The following is a 26,351-nucleotide window of genomic DNA, read 5'->3' as shown; positions in this document are numbered from 1 at the left end:
TCAATTATACAATCTTCACAAAATTGAGTAATAACTTATACAATAAAGTTGAGTAATATGAAAACAGAGGAAGTGACGAGTATAATTAGACACGTAGTGAAGTTGGTACACTAAAAGTATATACATAGAGGACTTGTAACGAATAAGACAGGAGAAATATTCTTATATGTTAGGCAAAAATTAGTAAGCAGCATATACCATCATCTGACTTATTTTAAGGCATAAACTGCAAGAGGGCGATTCTAGGAAGTGAAGAGAGTGGTAGATCCAATTAAGAAGGGTCCTGCCGGGCATAGCCATGACTTAGAGGGAACGTCTTAATTCTAAATCTTCTCCAAAGTGTGTTTTTTTTTTATTGTTTTTTTCTTTCTTGGATGTAGAGTTTAATAATTATTCCTTTGTTGCCAATCCTTTCCACTAGCTTTTGTTGCTAAATTAATACTGTTGATTAGTATAAAATTCAAAATTATGAATGTTTATCAGTTTAGTATGTATAAAGGAAGCTGTCGTTACTTTGGTATGCAAAACCTAATCTGAACACAACTGCAATGTCTTGTTAAAGTAGGGATCAGTCTTTTTATAGAAGAACAATATATTAGAAGTGCTCACATGTCACTTATGGCACATTGCAGATGACAGTGGAGTAGTATAGCAATAACCCACGCCTGGGTGTGGGTAATGCTAAATTTACCCACGGTTGGCGTGGTTTAACCAAACAAAGCCAACCGTGGGTAAATTTAGCATTACCCACCAGGCGTTATTGCTATTATACCATGACATTATTTAAGAAAAGAAACTATTACTTTTCTTAAGTAATGGCATAGTATAATGCCTGTTTACTGCCCTTCCGCAGATGCTTGGCATCCGCGGCAGTTCTGATGTACTGCGCGCCTGCGCGGTACATCAGAGTTGAGCAAAGCAACGGAGAAAGCAAGATCTCCGTTGCTTTTAGTGTCTCGCTATGTTAAATGAGTTTAACATAGCGAGACAGTTTTAAAATAAGCAACGGAGATGTCCGTTGCTTATTTTAAAACTGTCTCGCTATGTTAAACTCATTTAACATAGCGAGACACTAAAAAAAAGCAACGGAGATCTTGCTTTCTCTGTTGCTTTTTTTAAAACACTGTCTCGCTATGTTAAATGGGTTTAACATAGCGAGACAGCTTTAAAATAAGCAACGGAGATCTCCGCTGCTTATTTTAAAGCTGTCTCGCTATGTTAAACCCATTTAACATAGTGAGACAGTGTTTTAAAGCGAGTTATACTAATGGAAAAAAGTCCGGGCGACCGGACCTTTTTCCATTAGTATAACTCGATTTACAACGGGCACGCTGGCCAATCAGCGTGCACGTTTTGGGGGGGTCATGGTATAATATGCTTGGAAAACCAGGCAGATGTGACTACTACTGCAATAATTAAATTGAAGCATAAAGCCCCAGGTAAAATCTGCCTTGCGATTTCAGTGTAATTAAATTTCCCACGACTGCTTTTGTACGAGATTGAGGAATGCTTGGCAGAAACATTGTAGTATTCAAAAATTCATTCTCTCTTCTGAAAATGTGGAAATGGATTTCTGTTTCTTGTGTGCAGAGTTGAGCTTAATAGCCTTGATTATGCCAGTTTCAGCTTAAGTCTGGCATGCACCCTCTGCCATTCCTGATTTCATTAAAGGAAAGTCATAGGTGGTGTGGTCTTTGTGTGGTGTGGAATGGCCTCTCAGTAAACACTGCTAGAATTCTTTGAATGGGATTCAGCACCAATGGAATAAATTTGTTCCCGTCATATATTTAGATCCTGCTGAAGCTTTTGACATTGCCCAGCATGCAGTAGTAGTAAATTGTATAGTTCTGAAGAAAATAAACCACTGGGCACAAAACAAGGAACTAAGGTTATGAGTAAATTTTCTAGGGATCTAGATGCGATTGATCCATAGGGTTCTGTTCTGGGTACTCTATATAGTTAAATGAAAGTATAAGTGACTAAGTTGGGATTTATAGTCAAATCAGTGGAGTCTTTCGAAAATAGTATAACAAAACTGAATAGGTGGTGCTTAGTGAATAACTCAAATTTTAGCATGAGCACATGTATCACAATACCATTAGACATGAAAATAGCACATTCACCCAATAGTAATAAAAATGGTGGGTAAAAGTAGAGACCTTGCTACTTTTATAGCTGAAGGTTTGTTTTGCCTCGTGTGTATCAACACTGGTAAATCTTGTTTAGGTGTTACTAGCTTGTAATGTACATTGAACTATTTTTGCTTGCTTTTAACCAGGCATGTCAGTCAGCTGGAGAATAGTTCAGTGTACTCTGCAGAAGTGTAATTGAGACTAAGAATTAAGTTGTGAAGGTAGTACTCTGTCATTGTTAGACTTGCATAGATTTCTTAGTGAGACGTCTGTATAGTCTTTAAAAGCCTCATCTGACTTCAGGCTTTTGATTGACTGTTTTTTCACTGCATGTGCACATAGGTCAGACACAAGAGGTTGTAATTTACTGTTAAAAGATCCACGCCACTAGGAAGAATAGGTCTGTGACCCATTGCTTACCAATGCTTTGAAGCACATTGCAGCCGTGTGTACATTAGAGTACTTTTCAAATTCAGTACTAAAGTAGAAATGAGAAGAAAGTATTTAGTCTTCTGTCATACCAAATTTACATCTGCCATGATGAACTGCCTACTCTCTCGTTTACCTTATTAGCTTTGTCTTAATAATCCAGGTGATGGTTGATCTTGCACTGTATTTGAAGTCATTGCATCAGCAGTGCGGACGTTTCTTACCTACACTTCTGTCTGTCTGGAAATTTCTTTATATTGCCCATTTTGAGCTGTTTATTATGTACAGTGTTTGACAGAAATTAAGTAGACAAATGTCAGTGCAGTTTTCTTAAGCATCTTGCATATTCATGTTCATTATTCACCCCCCCCCCCGAATGATCTTTTCCTTTAACAACTTTCAACCTATTTTAATGTTTACGAAAAAAAGTGTGTATATATAATATATTCTTGTAAATTACTCTCTCTCTCTGATATTGTAACTTCCCACAGTTTATTAGTCTGTTTCTTATTTTGTTATATTGTACTGTTTCATAATGTGTTTGTGGAACTTTCTCCCCAGGCCTCCACTGAAAATTGGTTCCTGTCCCAGTCTGACTTTCCTGGTCAATAAGTAAATAATTTGGTTTATTTTTGCTTTTCAGAGACCAGGAATGCCACCTGCCAACCGTATGGCACCACAGGGTGCATCTATGGGCCCTCCAGGGTTTGGTGGAAGCCCCGCAGTTAGACCAGGTTTGTCTGTCTTAGACCAGTCCCGCAAGAGACCTGCTCCTCAACAAATCCAGCAAGTCCAGCAGCAGCAGGCAGCCCAGAACAGAAACCAGAAGTAAGAAATGCCTTTTGACTGTTTGTAGTAAATTGTCATGTTTGGTTTCATATCAGCTGCTCTTTTTGTACAGGTAGAATTACCACTATTATCTGATATGTTGTGTCCAGCCAGTATTCATTGGATGTGCATGCACACTTGCTTTCTACTTTTGTGTCTGCATCCATTTGCTCTTCATACATCCTAAAATGTGAAGTACTCTAGTGTGGTGTTAATTTTTGCACACCCTGTTCCATTATGTCCTTAAATGCATTTTGCCTCAAGTTGTACCTGTGAGAACCTTGACCTCTTTGCCAAGCCAGTTGTATATATTTTGTCTTTAGGATATAAAACACAAATGTTCATCATAGTAGATGTTGCATTATAGAGTCTTGGGATTTCCTGCTATGTAGAAGTTTATGGCCGGCCTGACTACCAGAGTTTTCATAGTCCTTCATCTGGCATCATCATGACGTCTGGGTACTATGAGAGCATTAGCAGGGACTATCTTCAGTCTGTCAGCTATCTTGAATTATCAGAACAGTAAGAAATCCTCAGATAAGTGCACCGTTGGAGATCCTTTCTTTTTTCCTCCAATTTGTTGTGACTGTACATTGTTTCAAGAAGGTTAGTAACCGTATTTCTTGTATGAAACAGATTCCCCACAAAGACTTCTACTCGTACTAATTTTGTTTAAGACCACAGCACATTTCCAACTGTCTTTTCTGTGCCAGGTTCAACTCTTAACACTATTAAACTTAGGGCCGAGTCTTTCCAGCAGCACATGGATTCCAGGAAAACAGAGCCTTTGCATACTTTGACATCTACTGGTTCCTAAGTAGTTGTCCCTAAGAAGCATAAGGATAAAAGGCCAAAGGAGGAGAATGTATTGGGACACAGTAGAAGTTTGTGTCTGGTCCCATGACAACTTGAGGTTGCTGATGTAGTGAGAGAGCTGCAGCACCCTAGTCCGATGCCTTTTGGGGTAGAGTCCTCCTGTGTGATACTTTCAGTGGCCACCACAGTCTGACATCCGACCATTGTCTTTTGGGTCCAAAGCCCCTGAGCAGGCCATGGCTTCCAACACCAAAGTTCTGATGACAGAGGGTGAGGGAAGGTATCCCCTTAGTTATTGTAAGGAAAGATATTCTTGGGAGCCAAATTGAAATTGTGCCAGCCTGCCTGCTTACCCAAGTCCTTAACTTAAGACCCATGCTCCCAATCCAATGAGGCACAGAGGTTTGCTGGTAACCCTTGCTGTCAAGAGTCCACTGCTTCCTCATCTCTGATCTCTTTGTAGGACTTTGTCAGGCTGGCCCAGGACTTCATGTCCTTCATGAGGACCAGGCAACCAACCCTGTAAAAGACATCTGTGCCAGAAACTTCCCCTGGCAAAAGAAAGGGTGATAATTCCCCCCAGAGTGATTCCAATTCCTTAGCATCAGGGGATGAGGGGGAAGTAGCTTATGTGGAACACCCATCAGACTCATGCCACTGATTCAAATGATATCCTATCCTCAGTCTTAACCCCCTGAGGATCTGTTCTTTGGGGAAACTCTTAATAGAATGAAGGAAGCCTTCAACTGGGAAGGTAAGGAATTCTGCAAGGCTCTCACTCACTACAAAGAGCTTCTGATCCTTCCTACCCTAGACTGCAGGTGATTTCACCATTTCATGTTTTGGTTTGTGTTTTGAGATGTATCCTTGTAGCCTGACTCCCTTCTCCTTGCTGCTGTAGGATGCTTGAGTCACATGAACTTCTCTGTAAAAACCTAGTGGTGGACCCTGCAGTGGTGTTTATAGAATCTTTCAGTGAAACCAGTGGGTGTGAATCCAAGAACCCCTTGCCAAACTATAGGGAAAGAAGATTGCTTGACGTTTTTTTTCCGAAAACTTGTACTTCAGCTATCCTGCCGATGAGGGCTTACTGCCAGTTCTACTACAACAAGAAATTTAAAAAAAAAAGACAGAAGGTACAGGAAAGACTTTCCAGAGGGTGGATATCCAGGACTTGTGTAATACTACTCTCCAGGTAGCCAGACACTCTTAAGTGTAGATGTGATGCATTATATGCATCGTGAAGGGTGGCTGCCATAGCGTCAATCACTCTGAGACTACGCTGGCTCAGGGCAAACTCCTCTCAGAGCATGTTAAAGCTGAACTTCTAGATTCACTCTGGAAAAGTTCTTTTATGGTCGCCTAGTAGAAAGTGTGTTTGGCAAAACTGACCAAGAAAGGAATATAGATGCAGTCTTTAAAACAATTTTGCTTGTTTCCCACCCCATGATACAACAGAAATCATCCTACCAAGTTGGCTCTTTCCACCTAAACATGAAAGTCAAGCAGTCGTGGGGGGGGGGGATTCAGGGACCCCCCACCTGCAGCAGCATTGACTACAAGAAGCACTTCCCTCCTCCATTTCTCATCCCAGCCCCCTTCCCTTCACCTGGCAAGAATACATTCTTCCTTCTACTACCACTGGAAAAGAACACAAGACAAATGGGTTTTTACAGATTGTAAGGAAGGGCTATGCCATCCAGTTCTGGAAAACTCCATACTTTAAGAAGTCCCCCTCACCCCAGAACTATAAGAAAAACTTCCTGCACCCATTTTAAAGGATCTCTTACTGCAAGGACCCACTGAAAATGTCCACAGAAGAAGAGTGCACAGGGTTTTACTCCTGACTTTTCTTAGTCCTCAGGCAAGAAGGGTATCTGGAGGCCTATCCTAGATCTCTTTAGACTAAAGTTCTTAGTGGCACCAAAATTCAAGATGTTAACCCTTCAGCGATTTCTTTCCTTTATCGTCCTGGGGACATGGATAATGATTGTGAGCTTAGACACCTAATTGCATGCTCCTGTTGCTCAGGATTACAAGAAATTACTACAGTTTCATGCAGGGGTTGTTTTACCAGTTTTGTCTCATTTGGCTTATCTACTGCATCCAGAGTCTTCATGAAATGCCTGGCACCATCTGTTGGCTTTTGCAGAGCACAAGAAGTGCATATTTACCCTTACTTGGAGGGCTGCTTGATTCAGGCAATTTTATTTTCAGAATTTCTGACAGCTTATGCAGATCATGTATTGCTTTCAGAAGAAATGTCTTGCCCTCAATTTCCAGAAGTCCCAACTCTTTCCAGCACCCAGTACTACATTCTTGGAGAAGGTCATTGACTTGTCCAACAGAAGGCTATCCTTTCAGAGGACAATGTCTTAGAACTCATCTCTCCAAGCAAATATATTACAGCAATAGAATTTATTAGGGCCTTAGGTCATGTGGCTTCTTGTATTATGATCCCTTTGGCAAAGATGCACATGAAGATTTTGCAGTGGATCCTAAAAACTACATGGGCTAAGATTCAATAGCCCTTGGAAATCATCACCCCACTGAGTCTGCGCTTAATGGAATTCTGTGGTAGGTGGAAAGCGTTTGCAACAACTCAGGAGTGCACCTTCACTACCTGAAACAGTACAGACCTTCGCAGACCGCTCTGGCCTGGACTGGAGGGGATCCATCTAGGACAATTCAAAGTCCAGAGAGTATGGGACGAGCAGCAGGTAAGACAGCAGATCATTTTAAAGGAAACTAAGATGGTCATCCTGGCAGTGAAAGCTTCAAAGCGAAACTGTCCCCAGAACCTGTACAGCTCTTGATGTACAACACAACAGTCATATGGTACAAGGGGAGTCCAAATGGGAGATGAAAAGTCAGCAAGCAAAGGAGAGTAGTAGTGCTGAAATTGAATTCATCCGCACGTCTTGGTGAGTACCTTCGCGAGGTGGACCCTGTTTTCACAAAATCTCACCAAGGCGACACTGATATATAAACTGTATTTATATAGCATATATCATGGACAGAAATGGCTCAAAAATTGAGATAGCTGGGTACACAAGACCCAGGATACAAAAGTGCCCAATCCTGGTAGGCACTCTGGTGCCAGGATTGGAAAAAATGACCGTGTAGAATCCTGAAAATATGGAAACGTTCCTACAGTGGGGCCAGTCCCAGGGGGAGGATGGTCCCCCCTGTTATAGAAGGAAGTAGCAGTTCACAAAAACTGATAGGCCAAAGAAGAGCCATAAAGACGATAGTGTGGACTCTTGAGGATAAAAAAGAAATTATGTACTGTTACTATTATGCAAAAATCCCAGAATTTCCAGACACATGATGGACAAAACGATTGAGAGAGAAATTATAGGAAAGAAAAATACTTCCGCAAGAAAAACTGTCAGAAGCTTCAAATGAAAATTTGCATTTATTAATACAACAGATTTGTGAAAAACAGTATATAGAGCAAGAAACTTTGATCTGTTTGGAAAAAGTATCTGAGGAAGTGAAAAAATATAAACAACAAAAAACCTAGAGATATTTGAACAATATAAAAAGATATGGACGTGAGAAAGAGATTTGATATGGTGCAGTATTTATGCAAAGAAGAAAGCCAAATTAATCAGTATAAAGAAGACAGCCCCAAAGATATTCAAAGAGAAATACAGGCAAAGGCATCCGGATATGGAAAATTTTACAATAAAAAAAATCACAATGAGGGAATGTAGAAAAGATTAGTAAAGTAGAAGTTAAAAAAAACTAGAAGTTGAAGTTATGGAATGCCTGCGAAGTGAAGGATTTGGTGTAGAAGGTCTAACACAGGTTACATCACAGCATGATGGAGCGAGTCCCCAAAGTGGGGAGAAACCGGAAGATCAGGAAACGTCTGAAGAGGAAATATGGACATGGGAAAGAAGATTTAATATGGTGTAATATTTATGTAAAAAAGAAAGCAAAACTAACCAATACAAAAGAGCAAAACCAAAGATATTTGAAGAGAAATGCAGGCAAAGGAATCCAGACATGGAAAACTTTACAGTACAAAAAAATAAGACGACAGAGGAAAAGTAGAAAAGATTAGTAATGGAGAAGTTAAAGAAATAGAAACTGAGATTATGGAGTACCTACAAAGTGAAGGATTCAGTGTAGAAAATTGAATGCAGAAAGCACCACAACAGGATAGAGCAATGGATATCCAAATTAAGGGGAAACCAGTGGAACAGGAAGCAGTTGGTCAGGTGCCATATCAAGATATTTTGGAGCCTTCCACAGGAAATCGTTATAAACATTTACTTGAAACTAGACAGCAAGGAAAGGAACGGGAACTGTGGAAACTCTGATGCAGTCATTGTTGAGGAGTGACAGGCCAGTGAGTTCCCATATGACAGAACAACAGATGGCACAGGATGAAATTGAAGACTAGGTGTCACAGGAAGATGCTATAGAACTTTCTGTAGAATACCCACAGGAAATGGAAAACCAGGGATGTGCCGTCAGTTTGGAAGAAAATGAGCTAAGAGAAGAGTTGCTTGATTTTAATAGACATGGATAGATGTATCAAGATCAATAAGAGAAGTAGACTGCAGAAGGTCAATAAAACCCATAAAGTCACAAGTCTGATGAAACAAATGAATGCAGTAATTAAAACTGTCCATAGAGATCCATGTGATATAACAGTAAACAAGATATATTACTGTGCTGCTAAATTAATGCCACAAGAACACAGGGTAACGAGGGAAACGAAGGGGAGAAATTGAATACCATCATGGAAGTATCGAATAGAGCACTATAAAGCAATTAAGACAAGAAGTATCAGTCTTAGAAGACTATAGAAAAGGGAGTAATTCCATCAACAATACTAAGACAGGTAGATGTGATTAAAAGCAATGCACAGTATTAGAACAGACCAGGCTCTATCATGCACTATCTCAGATAAACTAAAAATTTCAGCACAAGCGGAAAAACTTAGAAGATACACAGATAAATATAAAAGAAAAGTACAAAATAAGCAATTTATTGATGAAAAAAAGTTTTATAGAGTATTGGGAAATAAGGTGAAAGAAATTCAAAGACTGACAAAAAGAGGAAGCAGATACATTTTGGAGAAGTATCTATGAAGATCCTGTGGAACATAACAAAGTTGCTAAATGGATAGAAGTAAAAGAAAGAATAAGAAGTTTAAACGTGCAGGATATGAAATGGGATGAAGTAACAGCCAGAGAGATTGAGACAAAGCTAAGAAAAGCCTCTAATTGGAAAACCCCAGACCTAGATGCAGTACATAACTTTTGGTTAAAAGTATTAACATCTTTGCACAAGGATTTAGCCATGAGTAAGAACTATTTATATGTGCTCCCTAAGCAGACACCAACCTGGCTAACAGGCAAAACAGTGCTCTTTCTTAAATGTAAACCTGCAAGGTGTCCTAAAAAATTACAGACCAATAACTTGCTTTCCCACGATGTATAAACTGTACGTAGGAATTGATGCTGACAGTGTTTATAGTCATTTAGAAGACAACTCAATTATGGCAGTAGAATAAAAGGGCAATAAAAGAAAGTTGTATGGAACAAAGGAGAACTGTAAAAAGGGGAAGAATTTAAGTATGGCATGGATTGACTATAAAAAAAGCATTTGATAGTATCCCACATTCATGGACAAGTGCTTAAAAGTGTATAAGATACCCTACACTGATCGACTACATTACAGTGACCATGAAACAGTGGCAGACCACTTTGCAATTAAGCCATGATAAAGGACAGATTATTATCCCAGGGAAAAAAATTCAAAGGGGGATATTCCAGGGTGACTCTCACTGTTGCTTTTCTCCCTTGTCATGAACCCATTAATCTGTTTACTTAACAACTTGGGCCATGGCTACAATGTGGCTCCTAAAAAACAAAATGTAAAGACTTCTCTTTGATTTAAAACTGTATAGCCCATCAGGTGAGGAACTGAAAGCACAGCTGCAGGTTGCCAAAACGTTTTCTGATATAAGAATGTCATTTGGTCTTGATAAGTGTGCAAAAGCAACCTTTAAAGCAGGAAAACTGCAGCACCAGGAAAACATCAGTTTGGGACAAGTATGTGATATAAAAGAATTTGGGCAAGAAGGATCAACAGTAAAACATATGCAAATAAAACTTAGTAAGGAATACTTTAGAATACTTAAATAATTTTGAAAACCGTGTTTGTATCTAGGAACAAAAATCCAAGCCATAAGCCAGTTTGCGCTTCCTGTTCTAACTTACAGTTTTGGATTGATTGACTGGCTCCAAAACGTGTTTGATAGGTAGGATAGAAAAACAAGAAGGATGCTTCTTGCTCAACAAATGATATATAACAATCAGTGTATACCAAGATTATATATTCCCCATTCCGAAGGAGGGATGGGCCTCCTTGCAGTTGATTTACATGTATAGATCTGCAGTCGTGGGACTCACAAGACCCAAATGTAAAAGTTTTGAACAGGAAAATAAATCTAAGATGACTTCTCTGCTTAATTTCACAGAAGCATATCGGCATCAAGCAGGAATGGAAATCAAACCAGAAGTAGATAAAAATCAGGCAGCAACTGAATGTGCCAAAAAACAAAAGAAAATATAAGGTGAAGGACCATATGAGAAGGCAAGAAATGTGGAAAAAGCATAAATATAGTTGCAAGTAAAGAAAACTTAAGGAAGAACCTAATGTTGATCAGGAACGAACACAGGAATGGTTAAGGAGAGGTGAATTCAAACCAAGAGATGAAAGATTAATATTGGTAGCCCAAGATAGTAGGCTACATACACGCTGGTTTGCAAAGTCCATTGAACATGTGGGAGAAACAGACAAATATAGGTTTTGTATAACCGAATTGGAAACAGTTGCACACCTTGTTGCTGGTTGTGACATACTAATGGCAGAAGGACTGTATACTGAAAGGCATAATAATGTGACAAGACTGTTGCACTGTGGTTTGTGCAAACATGGTATTGAATTGGCTGAAAAACACTCTAAACATGAGCCACAAATCATCATAGAAAATGATGTCTATATCACATGGGATCACCCATTACAAACAGTTTGAAAGGTAGATGCTAGAAAACCGGATGTAGTGGTCCAAGAAAAGAAAACAAAAGTAGCATTGATCATTGAAATTGCTACCCCCAGTGACTACAGTGTCTTGGGTACAGAGAGGCACAAAGTCGTAAAATATCAGGATTTGCAGGCAGAAACGAGAGCAATGTGGAAAAAAAGCTACACAGACCATTCCAATAATAGTTGGAGCAACGGGTCTTGTAAAAAAGAATCTACAGTCGTATTTAGATACGTTACCAATCCATGTAACCTCGTACGAATTGCAGGAGGAGTCATTACCGGGCACATTGCGAGTGCTGCGAAGAGCAGATGTTCTTCGTGTTTCACTGTTGCAGTCATTACATTTGGGTAATCTGCTGGCAGGTTGCCCTCAGTCGGCCTGATTAACAAAGTCTTAGGTCCTGCGTCGGTTGCTGTCTCTTCCATGACGTCCTGTCATCATGGTTGTAAAACATGCAGCCAATGCCATTTTAATCGGTTTTTCATACGAACTGCTTCTGCTTCGGGCACCACGCGGCAAGTGCCAGTCGGCCAACTCCTGAAATTTTCGTTTTCGAGTTTCAGAACAGAAGTCTTCAAACTAAAGCGAAGTACCCCGTTGGGGAAACTTTTTCTTGCTCCTTACCGATGTCAGTAAAAGTTAATAATTGTATTACTTGTGGGAAGCAAATACCTCATAAGGATTTTCATTTGTACTGTATTCCTTGCCTAGGCCCTGACCACAACGTGCCTTGCTGTCTGTTTTGTGCTAAATTTAACCAGCGCACTATTAAGCGTTGGTATATTTTTGCTTCTAAATACTTTGGTTCAAGATTTAATTATCCTGAAATGTCGTCCGTTAGCAATCCGACTACCGGAATTCACAAAAAACGCAAAGTAAAAGACAGACAGACCGTCTAGGTCCAAAACCGACGAAGCTTCTCCTAAGCCAGTTGCTGGTTTGCTGGTACTCGGTGAGGTGCTTTCGCAGTCCCTTATGCCCGCTACTTTTGAGTCGCAGGCCTCTACAGAGACCCATTCAGAATCCGGTATGCCGCAAGATTCTTCAAGTATTGAACCCGCGGATGTCTCTCCCTTGGATGGGTCCAGAGCCACTGAGCAGGCACCAGCTTCTGAGGGTGTTTTCAAGCCTAAAGATTTGTATATTAAACCAACGCCATCATCAAAAACAAGGCCAAAACCAACTACTGTGTCTAAAAAACCGACGCATGAGCCACGTACTCAGGCCCCTATGCCTATAAAACAAATAATCAAAATGGCTGAGGGTTTAATTACCTTGATCAGGGGTTCCCAACCCCCTCCTGCTAAGAGGCCTAGGCAAGGCACCGATTATGAATTTCAGATAAGGTTTCCATTTCTTCGGATTCCTCTTCTGATCAGGAATTTTCTATCCCCCTTATGAGGATTCTGATGCAGAAGAATCCATCCCTTCTGCTTCTCCTGAGGATTTTTCTTTTGGAGAGGCTGAATACCTTATGGGAACATTTTCATTGGGAAAGTCAGGACTTTTCAGAATCCAAAAAGAGGCTTAGGGATTTTCTTCTTCTTCCTCAGCATAGGCCTTTGGCTATACCTCCTGCTTTAGATATTGTTTGATTATCTTTTCTCAGAATCCAGTATGGCTTCTGATTCCCTGCCTCTGGCTCCTCGTAAGCCAGGCAGATATTACAGGGTTCCTGACTCCCACAAGTTTATTTTCAAAAACCCTGAAACTATTTCTCAGAGTCCCAAGGGTGTTGAAGCTTCTACACCTAAAAATCCTACCCCTTCTGATAGAGACTCCAGGCCGCTGGATAGATGGGGTAAAAGGTTTATACGTCTGCAACCCTGGCAGTCGGGGCTTTAAACTGTCAATTTCATATGCTTAAATATCAACAGCATGTCATGGGCTTACTGAAACAGAAAATGATGTTGATTTCTGATTGTGTGGAAAATAGAGTTACAGGATTTATTGCATTCAGCTGAACAATAGATGGGGTAAAAGGTTTATACTTTGCAATGTGGTTTTGATTCCTTGGAGGCCTCTTGCAGGGCCGCCATAACTGGATCTGTGATTAGAAGGCTTGCTTGGCTTAAGGAGCAAAATCTGCCTGATCATGTTAAAGCTAAGTTGTTGGATGCTCCTTTACAGCAGGACAGTCTGTTTGGTATTAAGGCAGAAGAAGTTTTAAAAAAGATGGAAGACAAAGCTAAATCTATGCAAACTGTAAAAGATTTCTTGCAAGTGCAGCCACCCAGGTTCAGTAGGCACCGGCCTACTAAATATTGCTCCTTTCCAGTACCCAACAGAGCCGCTCGGGTCAAACCCAGACACGCCAAAGGCTCCAGGTTTCAGTCACAAGGATGTTACAGGACAAAACAATGGGGTGCCTCCACGTCCAAATCGGGAAGTAGCAAAGCACCACCCTACGGTAAACAGTCTCAATGACTTTCCTCTGCCATTTCCAAGCACTTATCTTTTGGCAGCCCCTTTGGGAGGAAAACTAGCACTTCATGCTCAAAATTGGCATCTAATTACCCAGGACAAGTGGGTCTTAAATATAGTATCCCAGGGGTACAGATTTCATTTCCACATGTTGCCAATTCCAAATGTATGGCCAGACCTGCCCCCAAATCAGTGGGCAGAGGCCCAGAAACAAGTCATGTCCCTCATGGATATGGGGGCTATTCAACCAGTACCAGAAAAGGAAAAAGGACGAGGTTTTTATTAGACTTTTCCTGGTACCCAGAAAAGACAAATCACAGCGTCCAATTCTGGATTTATCCATTCTAAATACTTTCCTGGACATTCCAAAATTCAAGATGCTGACTCTAGACTTGAGGCTTACCTGCATATCCCAATCAGGGAATCTTGCAGAAGATGCCTCCGATTCAAAGCAGGCTATTTGCATTACCAGATGTTCATCGTGTTACACTGCTGCAGTCATCACACTTGGGTTATCCTGCCGTCAGGTGGTCCCGCAGTCGGGCAGAGTTCGAAAGTCTTGGTCCGGCGTCAGTTGTCACTTCTTCCTTGATGTCAGTGCGCCAGGGGTATATATGAGGCATCCGACGCCATTTTCTTCAGTCTTTCTTGCCGCGCGGTGCCCGAAGCAGTTCGCAAGTGCCGGTCGGCCGACTCCTGAGATTTTCAAATCTAATTTCAGACCGAAGTCTTCAATAAAGCTAAGTACCCTGTTGGGGAACCTTTTCTTGCCTCAGTTTGATGTCAGAAAGTGAACAATTGCATTTCTTGTGGGAAGCTAATACCTCATAAGGACTTTCATTCTTATTGTATTCCTTGCCTAGGCCCAGACCACGACGTCACAGGTGGTTGGTTTTGTGCTAGGTTTAACAAATGAACTATTAAACGTCGGTTTGATTTCGCCCGACATTATTTTGGTAGGAAATTTAATTATACCATGCCGTCGGAGCAACCGACGACCGGAATGCATAAAAAACGCAAAGATAAGGACAGGCAGCCGAGACCCAAACCAGACTCCAATGTCTCTGCTAGGCCAGTCGCCGGTTCTCCGGTTTTCAGTGAGACTCCTACGCAGCCCCTGATGACCGCTGATTTAGAACCCCAGGCAGCATCCGATTCCCAAGCGGAGATTGCTAGGCGTCCACAACCTTTACCTTTAGGCCCTTCAGATTCCATGGCTGAAGGAGATTCCGGTGCAGTTGAAACGCCTTCAGTTGCAGAAGGTGTCTTCAGACAGACTACACTCACTATTAAATCCTATGCAAAGCTGAAAACTTCTTTAAAAGCAAAGAAGACTGTACAGCAGTCTCCAGTACAAGGCCCCATGCCTAAGAAACAGATGCTTAAGATGGCTGAAGACTTAATTACCCTAATCAGGGGTTCCCATCCCCCTCTTGATAAAAGGCCTAGACAGGAGGAGGACTACGCTTCCTCTGACCAGGTTTCAATTTCCTCAGATTCTTCTGAGGAACAGGAATACTCTTTTCCCCCCTTATGAAGACTCTGATGCCGAAGAGTCTATTCCTTCAGCATCTCCCCCAGAAGACTACTCTTTTGGGGAAACTTTACATATCATGAGGGAACATTTCCACTGGGAAGGCCAGGATTATTCTGATTCTAAGAAAATGCACCGAGAGTTCCTTTTACTACCCCAGCACAGACCACTTGCTATTCCACCCGTGTTAGACATTGTGGATGATGTTTATTCAGAATCTAGCCTTAACCCAGATGCACTACCTCCTGCACCAGCCAAACCAGACAGATACTACAGTCCCTGACTCTCACAAATTCCTATGTAAAAGGCCTGTTGCTGACCCAGAAACCATTTCCCAGGGTCCCAGAGGGGTTAAGGCCTCTATTGCTAAAAATCTTATACCCTCTGAAAGGGATTCTAGAACACTAGACAGATGGGGAAAGAAATTATATACCTTAGCTACGAGGGCCTTAAATTGCCAGTTTCACTTGCTGAAATATCAACAATATTTGATGTCTCAATTAAAACAAAAAATGATCACACATACAGAACAGCCTGATTACAAGGAAATGCAAGATTTGTTGCTTGCAGCTGAACAAGTGGGAAAACATACTTTGCAAGGTGGATTTGATTCATTGCAGCTTCTTGTAGAGCAGCAGTGACAGGGTCTATCATACGTAGGCATGCTTGGTTAAAAAAACAAACTTTACCTGATCATGTTAAAGCAAAGTTATTGGATGCACCTTTACAGCAGGATGTTTTATTTGGTGTAAAAGCAGAAGAGGTTTTAAAGAAAATGGAGGATAAGACAAAATCTATGCAGATGGTCAAGGATTTTTTTACAGGTTCAACCCCCTCGTTTCAGCAGAAATTGGCCAACCAAAAACTGGTCCTTTCCAGCTTCTGACAGACCACAGAGGGGTAAATACAGACACCCAAGGGGCAGAGGTCAGTCACAAGGCTCTTACAAGCCTCGACAATGGGGTGCCACAACCCAGAAAGGAGAAGACAGGTCTCAAACTATCAGAAGACAAACACAATGACTTACTCCTCAGACTGCCAAGCAAATCCCTCTTGGCAGCTCCCTTGGGAGGAAAACTAGCACTTTTTGCAGACACCTGGCACATCATCACAAAAGACAAATGGGTCCTAAATATTGTATCTCAAGGATACAGATTCCACTTTCACACTTTGCCAAGGATAAAGGGAATGCCAAACCTGCCACCAAATCAATGGGCAGAGGCTCAAAAATAAATTACAGCTCTCATGGACATGAGCCATTCAACACGTTCCTACACAGGAGCAAGGACAAGGATTTTACTCATGACTCTTTCTAGTTCCCCGAAAGGACAAAGCCTGGAGACCCATTCTGGACCTCTCAATTCTAAGCACATATCTTGAAGTACCCAAGTTCAAGATGCTAACACTACAGCAGCTTCTTCCCATGCTGGGCAAGAAGGCTTGGCTAGTAACGTTGGACCTCAAGGAGGCATACCTGCATGTCCCTAGCAGACAAAATTGCAGAATATACCTCCAATTTATAGCGGGTTCAACCCATTACAAAATTCTCTGCACTGCCCTTTGACTTATCTACTGCGCCCAGGGTTTTCACAAAATGCCTGTCACCAGTAATTGCATACTGCAGACAAAGAGGAATTGAAATATATCCATACCTGGACGACTGCCTTATTCAAGCAGAAAGCAAGGACATTCTTTTAAAGCATCTGGCATTTGTCAAAAACCTATTAAGTTGCCTACGGTACACAGTAAATGAAAAGAAGTCAAAATAGTGCCCTCACAAGACCCAATATTCCTGGGTGCCAGCTTAAATACAACTGCCCAGATGGCTTATCTCACGCCAGACGAGCAAGGACAACTGACTCAATACTTCAAAATGATGGCAATAAAGACCCAACTCCCTGCAAGAAAAATTCTGCAGGCCTTAGGATTCATGGCATCTTGCATACTACTAATACCATATGCAAAACTGCATGTGAGGAAATTACAGTGGTACCTGAAAAGCGTATGGACTTGCCACAGCTTGGGAAAAATAATGCCACTCATTCCCTGCCTTCAACAGGAGTTTCTATGGTGGGCTCAGGCATGTCCCCTCAACAAGGGTCAGCCTTTTACCTTACCCACAGCCAGGCAAACTATGACAACAGATGCATCGGATTATGCCTGGGGAGCACACATGGCAGGACAGTGTATTTAGGGCAAATGGTCTGCAGATCAAAGGCATCTACATATTAATCAAAAATAGATTCTAGCTGTACAAAATGCCCTAACAGCTTTCAAGGACCTTCTACATCCAGGACAACTCCTAATAAAGACGGACAACACCACAGTGATGTGGTACATAAGCAAGGGGGCACACATTCCTACCCCCTATGCAGGCAAGCAGTAACCTTGTGGAACACAGCACTGACCTACCAAGTTCAACTACAAGCACAATTCCTGCCAGGAAAGAAAAACACATTGGCAGACGATCTAAGCAGAAACATCATAGATCTTTACGAGTGGAAACTAGATCCACAAGTATTCGCAATGATAACTCAAAAATGGGGGAGCCCAAACATAGATCTGTTTGCCTCCCCCCAAAACTACCAACTATGGAAATTTTGCACAAGGACATACCACACACTAGCTTGGAAAGTGGATGCCCTCTCATTCAGTTGGAAAACATTAACAGTGTATGTCTTTCCTCCACTGCCTCTTGTGGCAAAGGTGCTGCTGAAAGCCAGATTAGAGAGGCCACAAATGATACTCATTGCTCCAGACTGGCCACGCAAACACTGGTATCCAATACTAAGGAACATGGCTCAAGGCCCACCATGAATTTTACCTCAAATTTCTCACCTGCTCACTCAGCAAAACAATCAGATTCTACACAGCCAGCTCAAGACTTTAAATCTGGCTGCATGGCAAATTGCCTAAACAACCAGTCAACACTTCTCCTTAAAGCTGTTATAGATGGCATTCTGGAGGCCAGGAGGCCCAGCACCAGGAAAGCCTATTCAGACAAATGGAAAAGATTCTGCGCCTGGAACCAGGCTAAAGGCCAAAATCCCCTTGTCCCAAATATTCCTCAGATTCTACAATATTTAACTGAGATGTTGCACAAAGGACCTTCCTTTTCATCTATTAAGATCCACGCCTCAGCTGTTTCAGCTCAATACAACACGGATCTTCCTATATTTTCACATCCATTACTAAGACAGTACGTCAGAGGGGTTAAGAACATAAGACCGCCCCGGAGAGCACCAACACCAACTTGGGACCACAACTTTGTTTTGGAAAAACTTACACTACCACCCTTTGAACCAGCTTTTACAGCTTCTATCATGGAAAACTGCCCTGCTGCTAGCAATAACTTCAGCACAAAGAGTCTCAGAGCTACAGACCCTAATGGCAGTGGAGCCTTTCATCAATTTTCATTGAGACAGAGTCGCTTTACGAGCTAACCCTTCCTTTATGCCAAAGGTGGTATCCAGTGTGGCCCTAAACCAAACCATTCATTTGCCCACCTTTTATCCAAACCCGCAGAACAAAGGGGAAAGGCTCCTACACTCTTTGGACATTCACAGGCAGTTACGTTACTACTTGGATAAAACTAAGGCTTTCAGAAAATCTGACCAGCTCTTTGTATCCTATGCTGCAGGATCACAAGGAAAGGCCATCTCAAAACAGACCATTTAAAAATGGATAGGACATTGTATCCATTTCTGCTACACACACACCATGGGAAACCTGTACCTGGTAACATTAGGCCCCATTCCACCAGGGCTACAGCATCAACAGCCTTCCTCAGAGGGGTACCAACCAAGGATATTTTGGAGGCTGCAACTTGGAGTTCAGTGCACACCTTCACCAAGCACTATCACTTACCTCTATACTCTAAAACCAGAGCTGGCTTTGCCACTGCCGTTCTGCAGGGCCTACTAGCTTCTCCAAACCCTGTTTAGTTCCACCGCCCATCCTTAGCTTTGGGATTCAACCCAAGTGTGATGACTGCAGCAGTGTAACATGGTGAACATAGTACAGTTTTGTACCTACCATAAATGTAGATGTTCGAGTGTTCACACTGCTGCAGTCCAGGTTACCCTCCATCCCCTCTGACCTAGCTGAAGTTTTCTATACCTTTCTATCGTGTACAACCCTTGTGTATTTGCTAGTAACTGAAGGCATTCCTTTTATTCCTTTTATGTTTTATTAGCAATATGTATTGCCTACCTACTTGGGGGCACCTGACATCTGGGGCAAGAAAAACTGAAGAAAATGGCGTTGGATGCCTCTTATATACCCCTGGCACACTGACGTCAGGGAAGAAGCGACAGCAACCGACGCCAGACCAAGACTTTGGAACTCTGGCCGACTGCGGGACTGCCTTACGGCAGGATAACCCAAGTGTGATGACTGCAGCAGTGTGAACACTCGGAACATCTACATTTATGGTAGGTACAAAACTGTACTTTCTCTGCACTGCCCTTTGGCTTATCTACTGCGCCCAGGGTCTTCACAAAGTGCCTGACACCAGTAATTGCATTTTGCAGACAAAGAAACATTCAAATTTATCCTTATCTGAACGATTATCTAATTCAGACAGAGGACGAGGACACTCTTCTACATCATCTGGCGTTTGTAAAAAGCCTTCTAACATGCCTAGGGTACACCATAAATGAAAAGAAATCACAAGTGGTACCCTCTCAAATAATTACACTCCTGGATGCAAGCTTGAATACAACTGCCCAGATGGCTTACCTCACGCCAGACAAACAAATTCAATTGTTGACATACTTCAAACAAGTGGCCACAAAAACCCAGCTAATCTGCAAGACAAATTCTGCAGGCTTTGGGGTTCATGGCATCCTGCATTCTGCTAATTCCATATGCAAGACTGCTTATGAGGAAACTTCAGTGGTACATAAAAAGCTTGTGGAGTCAACATTGTCACAGCCTGGAAACAATGATTCCTCTCATTCCTTGCCTGCAACAGGAGTTCCTTTGGTGGGCAGAGGCCTGTCACCAAAACAAGGGACTGTCATTCATTCTACCCCCTGCCACCCAAACTCTGACTACAGATTCATCAGACTATGCTTGTGGGGCCCATCTGCTAGGGAGATGCATTCAGGGCGAATGGAGCCCAAATCAAATGCACCTACATATCAACCAGAAAGAAATGCTAGCTGTACAGAATGCTCTTGACAGCCTTCAAGGACTTCCTTCATCCAGGACAACTACTGATAAAGACGGACAACACCACAATTATGTGGTACATAAACAAGCAGGGGGGTACCCATTCCTACCCCCTTTGCAGACTAGCCATGGCCTTGTGGAACACAACCTTGACTTACCAAATACATCTGCAAGCTCAATTCCTGCCAGGAAAGCAAAATACTCTGGGAGACGACCTAAGCAGAAATCTTATGGACCCACATGAATGGAAACTGGATCCACAAATTTTCAGCATGTTGACACGAAAATGGGGGGAGCCCAGACATAGATCTATTTGCCTCTCCCCAAAACTACCAGTTGGACAAATTCTGCACAAGAACTCATCACAAAAAAGCTTGGAAAGTGGATGCTCTCTCCTTCAGCTGGAAAAACCTATCAGTCTATGCATTTCCCACTCTGCTCTCCAAGGTTTTACTAAAAGTCAGACAGGAAAAAACAAAAATGATTGTTTGCTCCGGACTGGCCTCGCCAACACTGGTACCCGCTTTTAAGAATGTGTCACACCTTACCCCGTGGTACTTGCCTCAGACACCTCATCTATTGTCTCAGCAGAACTATCAAATTCTGCACACTCTGCTCCAAACTCTGAATCTTGCAGCATGGCTAATCAACTAAGTTCACCAATCGCATCTCTCAGTAAACCTGTGATGGATGTCATTTTGGAGGCTAGAAGGCCTAGTACTAGAAAATCTTATGCTGATAAAGGGAGGAGATTCTGTGCCTGGAACCAAGCACAAGGAATAAACACAGCAATGCCCAATATTCCTCAGATTTTGCAATATTTAACTGAGATGCTTCACAAGGGCCTATCTTTTCTTCTATAAAAATCCATGCCTCTGCCATCTCAGCTCATTACAACACAGAGCCTCCTCTCTTTTCTCATCCCCTGCTAAATCAGTACCTCAGAGGGGCCAAAAATTTGAAACCTCCCAGGAGAGCACCAACTCCTGCATGGGACCTCAATTTTTTGCTGGAAAAACTCACCCTACCTCCTTTTGAACCAGCTGCTACTGCAGACATAACATTTTTTTCTTGGAAGATAGTTTTTCTTTTAGCAGTCACTTCAGCTAGAAGGATTTCAGAACTACAGGCTCTCATGACAGTGCAGCCTTTCATTATCTTTTATCCTGACAGGGTGGCCCTCAGGAACAATCCTTTTATGCCAAAGGTGGTATCCAGTATGGCTCTTAACCAGACCATTCATTTGCCAACTTTTTTCCCAAATCCGCAGAACAAGGGGGAGCGGATTCTGCATTCATTGGATGTACACAGACAACTAAGATTTTACTTGAACAGGACAAAATCTCTAAAAGTCTGAGTAACTACTGGTGGCATTTGCTGCAGGGACAGAGGGGAAGGCTATGTCAAAGCAGAGTATTTCAAAATGGATAAGCCATTGTATTCGTTTCTGCTACATGCACCATGGTAAACCTGTCCCCAAGGGGATCAGATCCCATTCCACCAGGGCTACATCTACTTCTGCAGCCTTTCTCAGAGGGGTTCCTACCAAAGACATTCTAAAAGCTGCTACTTGGAGCTCAGGTCATATGTTCACAAAACATTACCATTTTAACTCTCTTTTCTAAATCCAGGGCAGGCTTTGCCACTGCTGTCCTGCAAGGCCTTATAGCTGCTCCTAATGCTGTATAATTCCATCCTCCCATCCATAGCTTTGGGATTCTACCCAAATGTAATGACTGCAACAGTGAAACACGAAGAAAATAGTACAGATGTCCTTCAAGGATGCATCTGCAGTCATAACATATGGGTTGTCCTGCCTCAGGCAGCCCTTCGGTCGGCCGGATTCCAAAGTCTGGGTCTGGCCTCGGCTGATGTCGCACTTTCCCCGACATCAGAGAGTCTGGGGTATAAAACGCCATTTTCCTCAGTCTTTCTTGCCACGTGGTGCCCGAAGCAGAAGCAGTTCGCAAGTGCCGGTCGGCCAGCTCCTGTGATTCAGCTACCGAAGACTTCGAAAAAGCTAAGTACCCCGTTGGGGACTCTTTCTTGCCTCAGCCGATGTCAGATAAAGTAAATAATTGTTTAACTTGTGGGAAACAAATACCTCATAAGGATTTCCACTCTTACAGCCTCCCTTGCTTAGGCCCAGACCACGACGTCTCGGCCTGCTCTGCCTGTGCTTCCTTCAACCGACGAACTCTTAGACGTCGGTCGGAGTTTGCAGAGGAATTTTTTGGGGCTAATTTTGCATATAAGATGCCGTCTGAGACTCCGACTTCGCATGTGGTTAAAAAACGGAAGGACAAGGACCGACCCTCGCGGCCTGCGGTTTCGGCTGAAACCACGGTCAGGCCTACCGCGAGTGTCTCGGTTTTGGCTGAAACAGAGTCCCCGGTGCTTCCTATTACCGAATCCGTTCAACCGACTACCTCGGCCCCGGAGGCTCCGGCTGAGTCTGTTATTGAATTACCTACGGAAACTGGTGTCCAGGGCATGTCCGACACCATTCCTTTAGACAAGTCTACTCCTGCACGTGGTGCAGCCAGACCCCCTGCATCCATGTCCATTAAGACCTTCTCTAGGGCTAAAGCTGCCAAACTTGCTAAAGCTTTGCCTCCCAAGACTACCTCTCAGAGGCCTCTTCTACTGGCACTCAGATTCTCAGCCTAGCAGAGGATCATATCTCTAATTCGAGGTTCTCAGCCTCACCCGGACAGGGGCTCTCTTCCACCACCAGACAAAAGGCATAGGGTTGAGCCCTCTGACCCTCACTCTTCAGATGAGTCTACGGATGAATCTGTGTTGTCAGAGCACCAGCAGGAGGCTTATTCGGCCTACGAGGATTCTGATGCTGAAGAATCTATTCCTTTGGCCTCCCCTCCTGAAGAGTTTTCTTTTGGTGAGACACTGCACTCTATGAGAGAACATTTCCAATGGCAGGGCCAGGAATTTTCTGATTCTAGAAAGAGATTAAGGACCTTTTTACATTTACCTCAGCATAGGCCTTTAGCTATACCTCCTGTCTTGAATGTTATTGATGATGTGTACTCTGATGCTAGTACAGCCCCTGATTCTCTCCCTCCAGCTCCTGCCAAACTTGATAGGTACTACAGGGTCCCGGATTCACATCTACACCTGTACAAGGCCCACTCTGCAGACCCAGAAACTATTTCCCAGGGCCCAAAAGGGGTTGCAGCTGCCACTGCTAAAAATCCTCTACCTTCTCAAAGGGAGTCTAGAGCTTTAGAGAGATGGGGAAAGAAAGTTTGAGGGCATTAAATTGTCAATTTCATATGATTCAGTACCAAGAGTATTTGTTAGATGAATTGTATAAGAAGCTTTCCTCCTCTGAACCCCTTGACCGTAAATCACTACAGGATCTGATACGTAACTCACAGCAGGTTAGCAACCATTTTTTGCAGAGTGGTTATGATGCACTGGAAGCTTCATGTAGGTCAGCTATTACAGGGGCAGTGATACAAAGGCATGCCTGGTTGAAGGAACAATCTCTACCGGACCATGTTAAAGCTAAGCTCCTGGATGCTCCAATGGAAAAACAAAAATTATTTGGTTCCACGACTCAGGAGGTCTTAAAGAAGTTTGAAGAAAAGGCAAAATCTGTGCAAACAGTCAAGGATTTTCTGCAGGTACAACCACTGAGATTCAGCAGAAATTGGCCTACTAAAATTGGTCCTTTCCAGACGCAGACAGATCCCAGAGAGGCAGGAACAGGCGTGCCAGAGGTAGAGGGCAAGCTAGAGGCTCCTACAGAGGCAGTCAGTGGCAGCCTCCCAACCAGAGAGGTAGTGCAGGAACAACAACAACAACTGCTACACCAGGACAGACTCAATGACTTAATTTTGACCCCGCCGACCAGGGCTCAATTAGAAGCACCATTGGGCGGAAAGCTTTCTTTATTTTCAAAAAATTGGCATTACATTACAAGGGACTCATGGACACTGCAAATAATAGACAAAGGATACAGGTTCCATTTCCACACATTGCCAAAAAGAAAAGGAATGCCAGACCTGCCACCAAATCAGAGGGCAGAGACTTTGAAGCAAATCACCAAATTAATACAAATGAAAGCCATAGAAAAGGTACCTCTTTCAGAACAAGGCCAAGGATTTTATTCCAGATTATTCCTTGTTCCAAGAAAAGAAAATCAATGGAGGCCTATTCTCGACCTGTCCTCATTGAATACCTTCCTCATTGTGCCAAAATTCAAGATGCTGACCCTACAGCAGCTTCTTCCCATGCTGGGCAAGGAGTCTTGGCTGGTGACTCTAGATCTCAAGGAGGCATACCTGCATGTCCCTATTCGACAAAGTTGCAGAAGACACCTCAGATTTCTTGCAGGATCAGAGCATTATCAATTCTCAGCATTGCCCTTTGGCTTATCTACTGCGCCCAGAGTATTCACGAAATGCCTGGCATCAGTAATTGCACACTGCAGACTTCAGGAGATTCAAATCTACCCATATCTGGATGACTGCCTGATACAAGCGGACAACAAGGAAAATTTGTTAAAGGACTTGGACTATGCCATCCAACTATTACAGGCCTTGGGATACACAGTCAACATCCAAAAATCAAGACTTGTTCCATCCCAAAGAATAACCTTTTTGGGTGCAGATCTAGACACAACCACCCAAATGGCCTTTCTCACAGAAGAAAAACAAAAACAACTTCCAGATTACTTCAAGAATCTGACAAGACAAACTCAGCTGACTGCAAGGAAAATCCTGCAGGCCCTGGGTTACATGGCATCCTGCATAATTCTAATTCCTCAAGCCAGGCTGCATATGAGAAAATTGCAATGGTACCCAAGGAGTGTATGGACTCAGCACAGTCACAGCTTAGAAACTTTGATTCCACTCATCCCTTGCCTTCAAAAGGAATTCCTGTGGTGGGCTCAAGCTTGCCAGTCCAACAGAGGGTTGCCTTTCAACAAACCAAAAGCAAACCAAACCATCACCACGGACGCTTCAGACCGAGGTTGGGGAGCACACATGGAGGACAAATGTATCCAAGGGCTATGGTCTCAAGGACAGCAATGCATGCACATAAACCAAAAGGAAATGCTGGCAGTGATACACGCAATCGAGGCTTTCAAACCTTTCCTGCAACAGGGCCACCTGCTAATAAGGACGGACACCACAGTTATGTGGTACATAAACAAGCAAGGAGGCACGCATTCCTACCCTCTATGCAGACTGACTATGAATCTATGGGAACTTTGCTTGAAACTCAGCATAGAGCTACAGTCCCAGTTCGTGCCAGGGAAAGATAATACTCTGGCAAACAGCTTAAGCAGAACTACCATGGATGCACACGAATGGATGCTGCACCCAGACATCTTCTTACTCATAACACAAACATGGGAAAGGCCAGAGATGGACCTGTTCGCCTCGCCCAACAATCATCAACTGAAATTTTTTTGCTCAAGGACCTACCACCCACAAGCATGGAAGGTGGACTCTTTCTTTCAACTGGAAAGCTCAAAGTCTGTGCTTTCCCACCACTCCCATTAATGTCCAAGGTTTTACTGAAGATCAGGGCAGAACAGCCAAGAGTGATTCTGATAGCTCCAGACTGGCCAAGGCAGCACTGGTACCCACTGTTGAAGAGCTTGTCACAGACGAAACAGTGGCCTCTTCCCCTATCGCCACTTTTTCTGACGCAGAACAATTTCAAGATCCTGCATCCCAACCTAAAAACCTTGCAGCTAACTGCCTGGAGAATACCATGACTCCTACTCAGAACAGCTTATCCCAGAGGGTAAAGGACATTATTATGGAAGCTCGCCGCCCTTCCACAAGGAAGGCATACTCAGCAAAATGGAAAAGATTTCTCATTTGGAACACAACAAAAGGCCTGGATGTGACAGTGATGAGCATGGCACATATTCTGGAATACTTAGCAGAATTGTTCCACAATG

General features: G+C 42.8%; 1 protein-coding gene across 1 annotated transcript in view; it reads left to right on the top strand.

Annotated features, from left to right (window-relative positions):
• SMARCD1 (SWI/SNF related, matrix associated, actin dependent regulator of chromatin, subfamily d, member 1) overlaps positions 1–26,351 on the top strand; it is a 1,197,111-nt gene that overhangs the window by 254,882 nt on the left and 915,878 nt on the right. Inside the window, exon 2 of the mRNA XM_044083818.1 lies at positions 3,205–3,389. Within this exon, the coding sequence (XP_043939753.1) occupies positions 3,205–3,389 (185 nt within the window). The remainder of the gene's footprint in view (positions 1–3,204; positions 3,390–26,351) is intronic.

This window comes from Protopterus annectens, chromosome 9.part0, assembly GCF_019279795.1.
Source record: "Protopterus annectens isolate FY-2018-M chromosome 9.part0, PAN1.0, whole genome shotgun sequence".
In the NCBI taxonomy this organism is placed as follows: domain Eukaryota; kingdom Metazoa; phylum Chordata; order Ceratodontiformes; family Protopteridae; genus Protopterus; species Protopterus annectens.
Note: the sequence above shows the minus strand (reverse complement) of the source record. Positions and strands in the feature narration are given on the sequence as shown.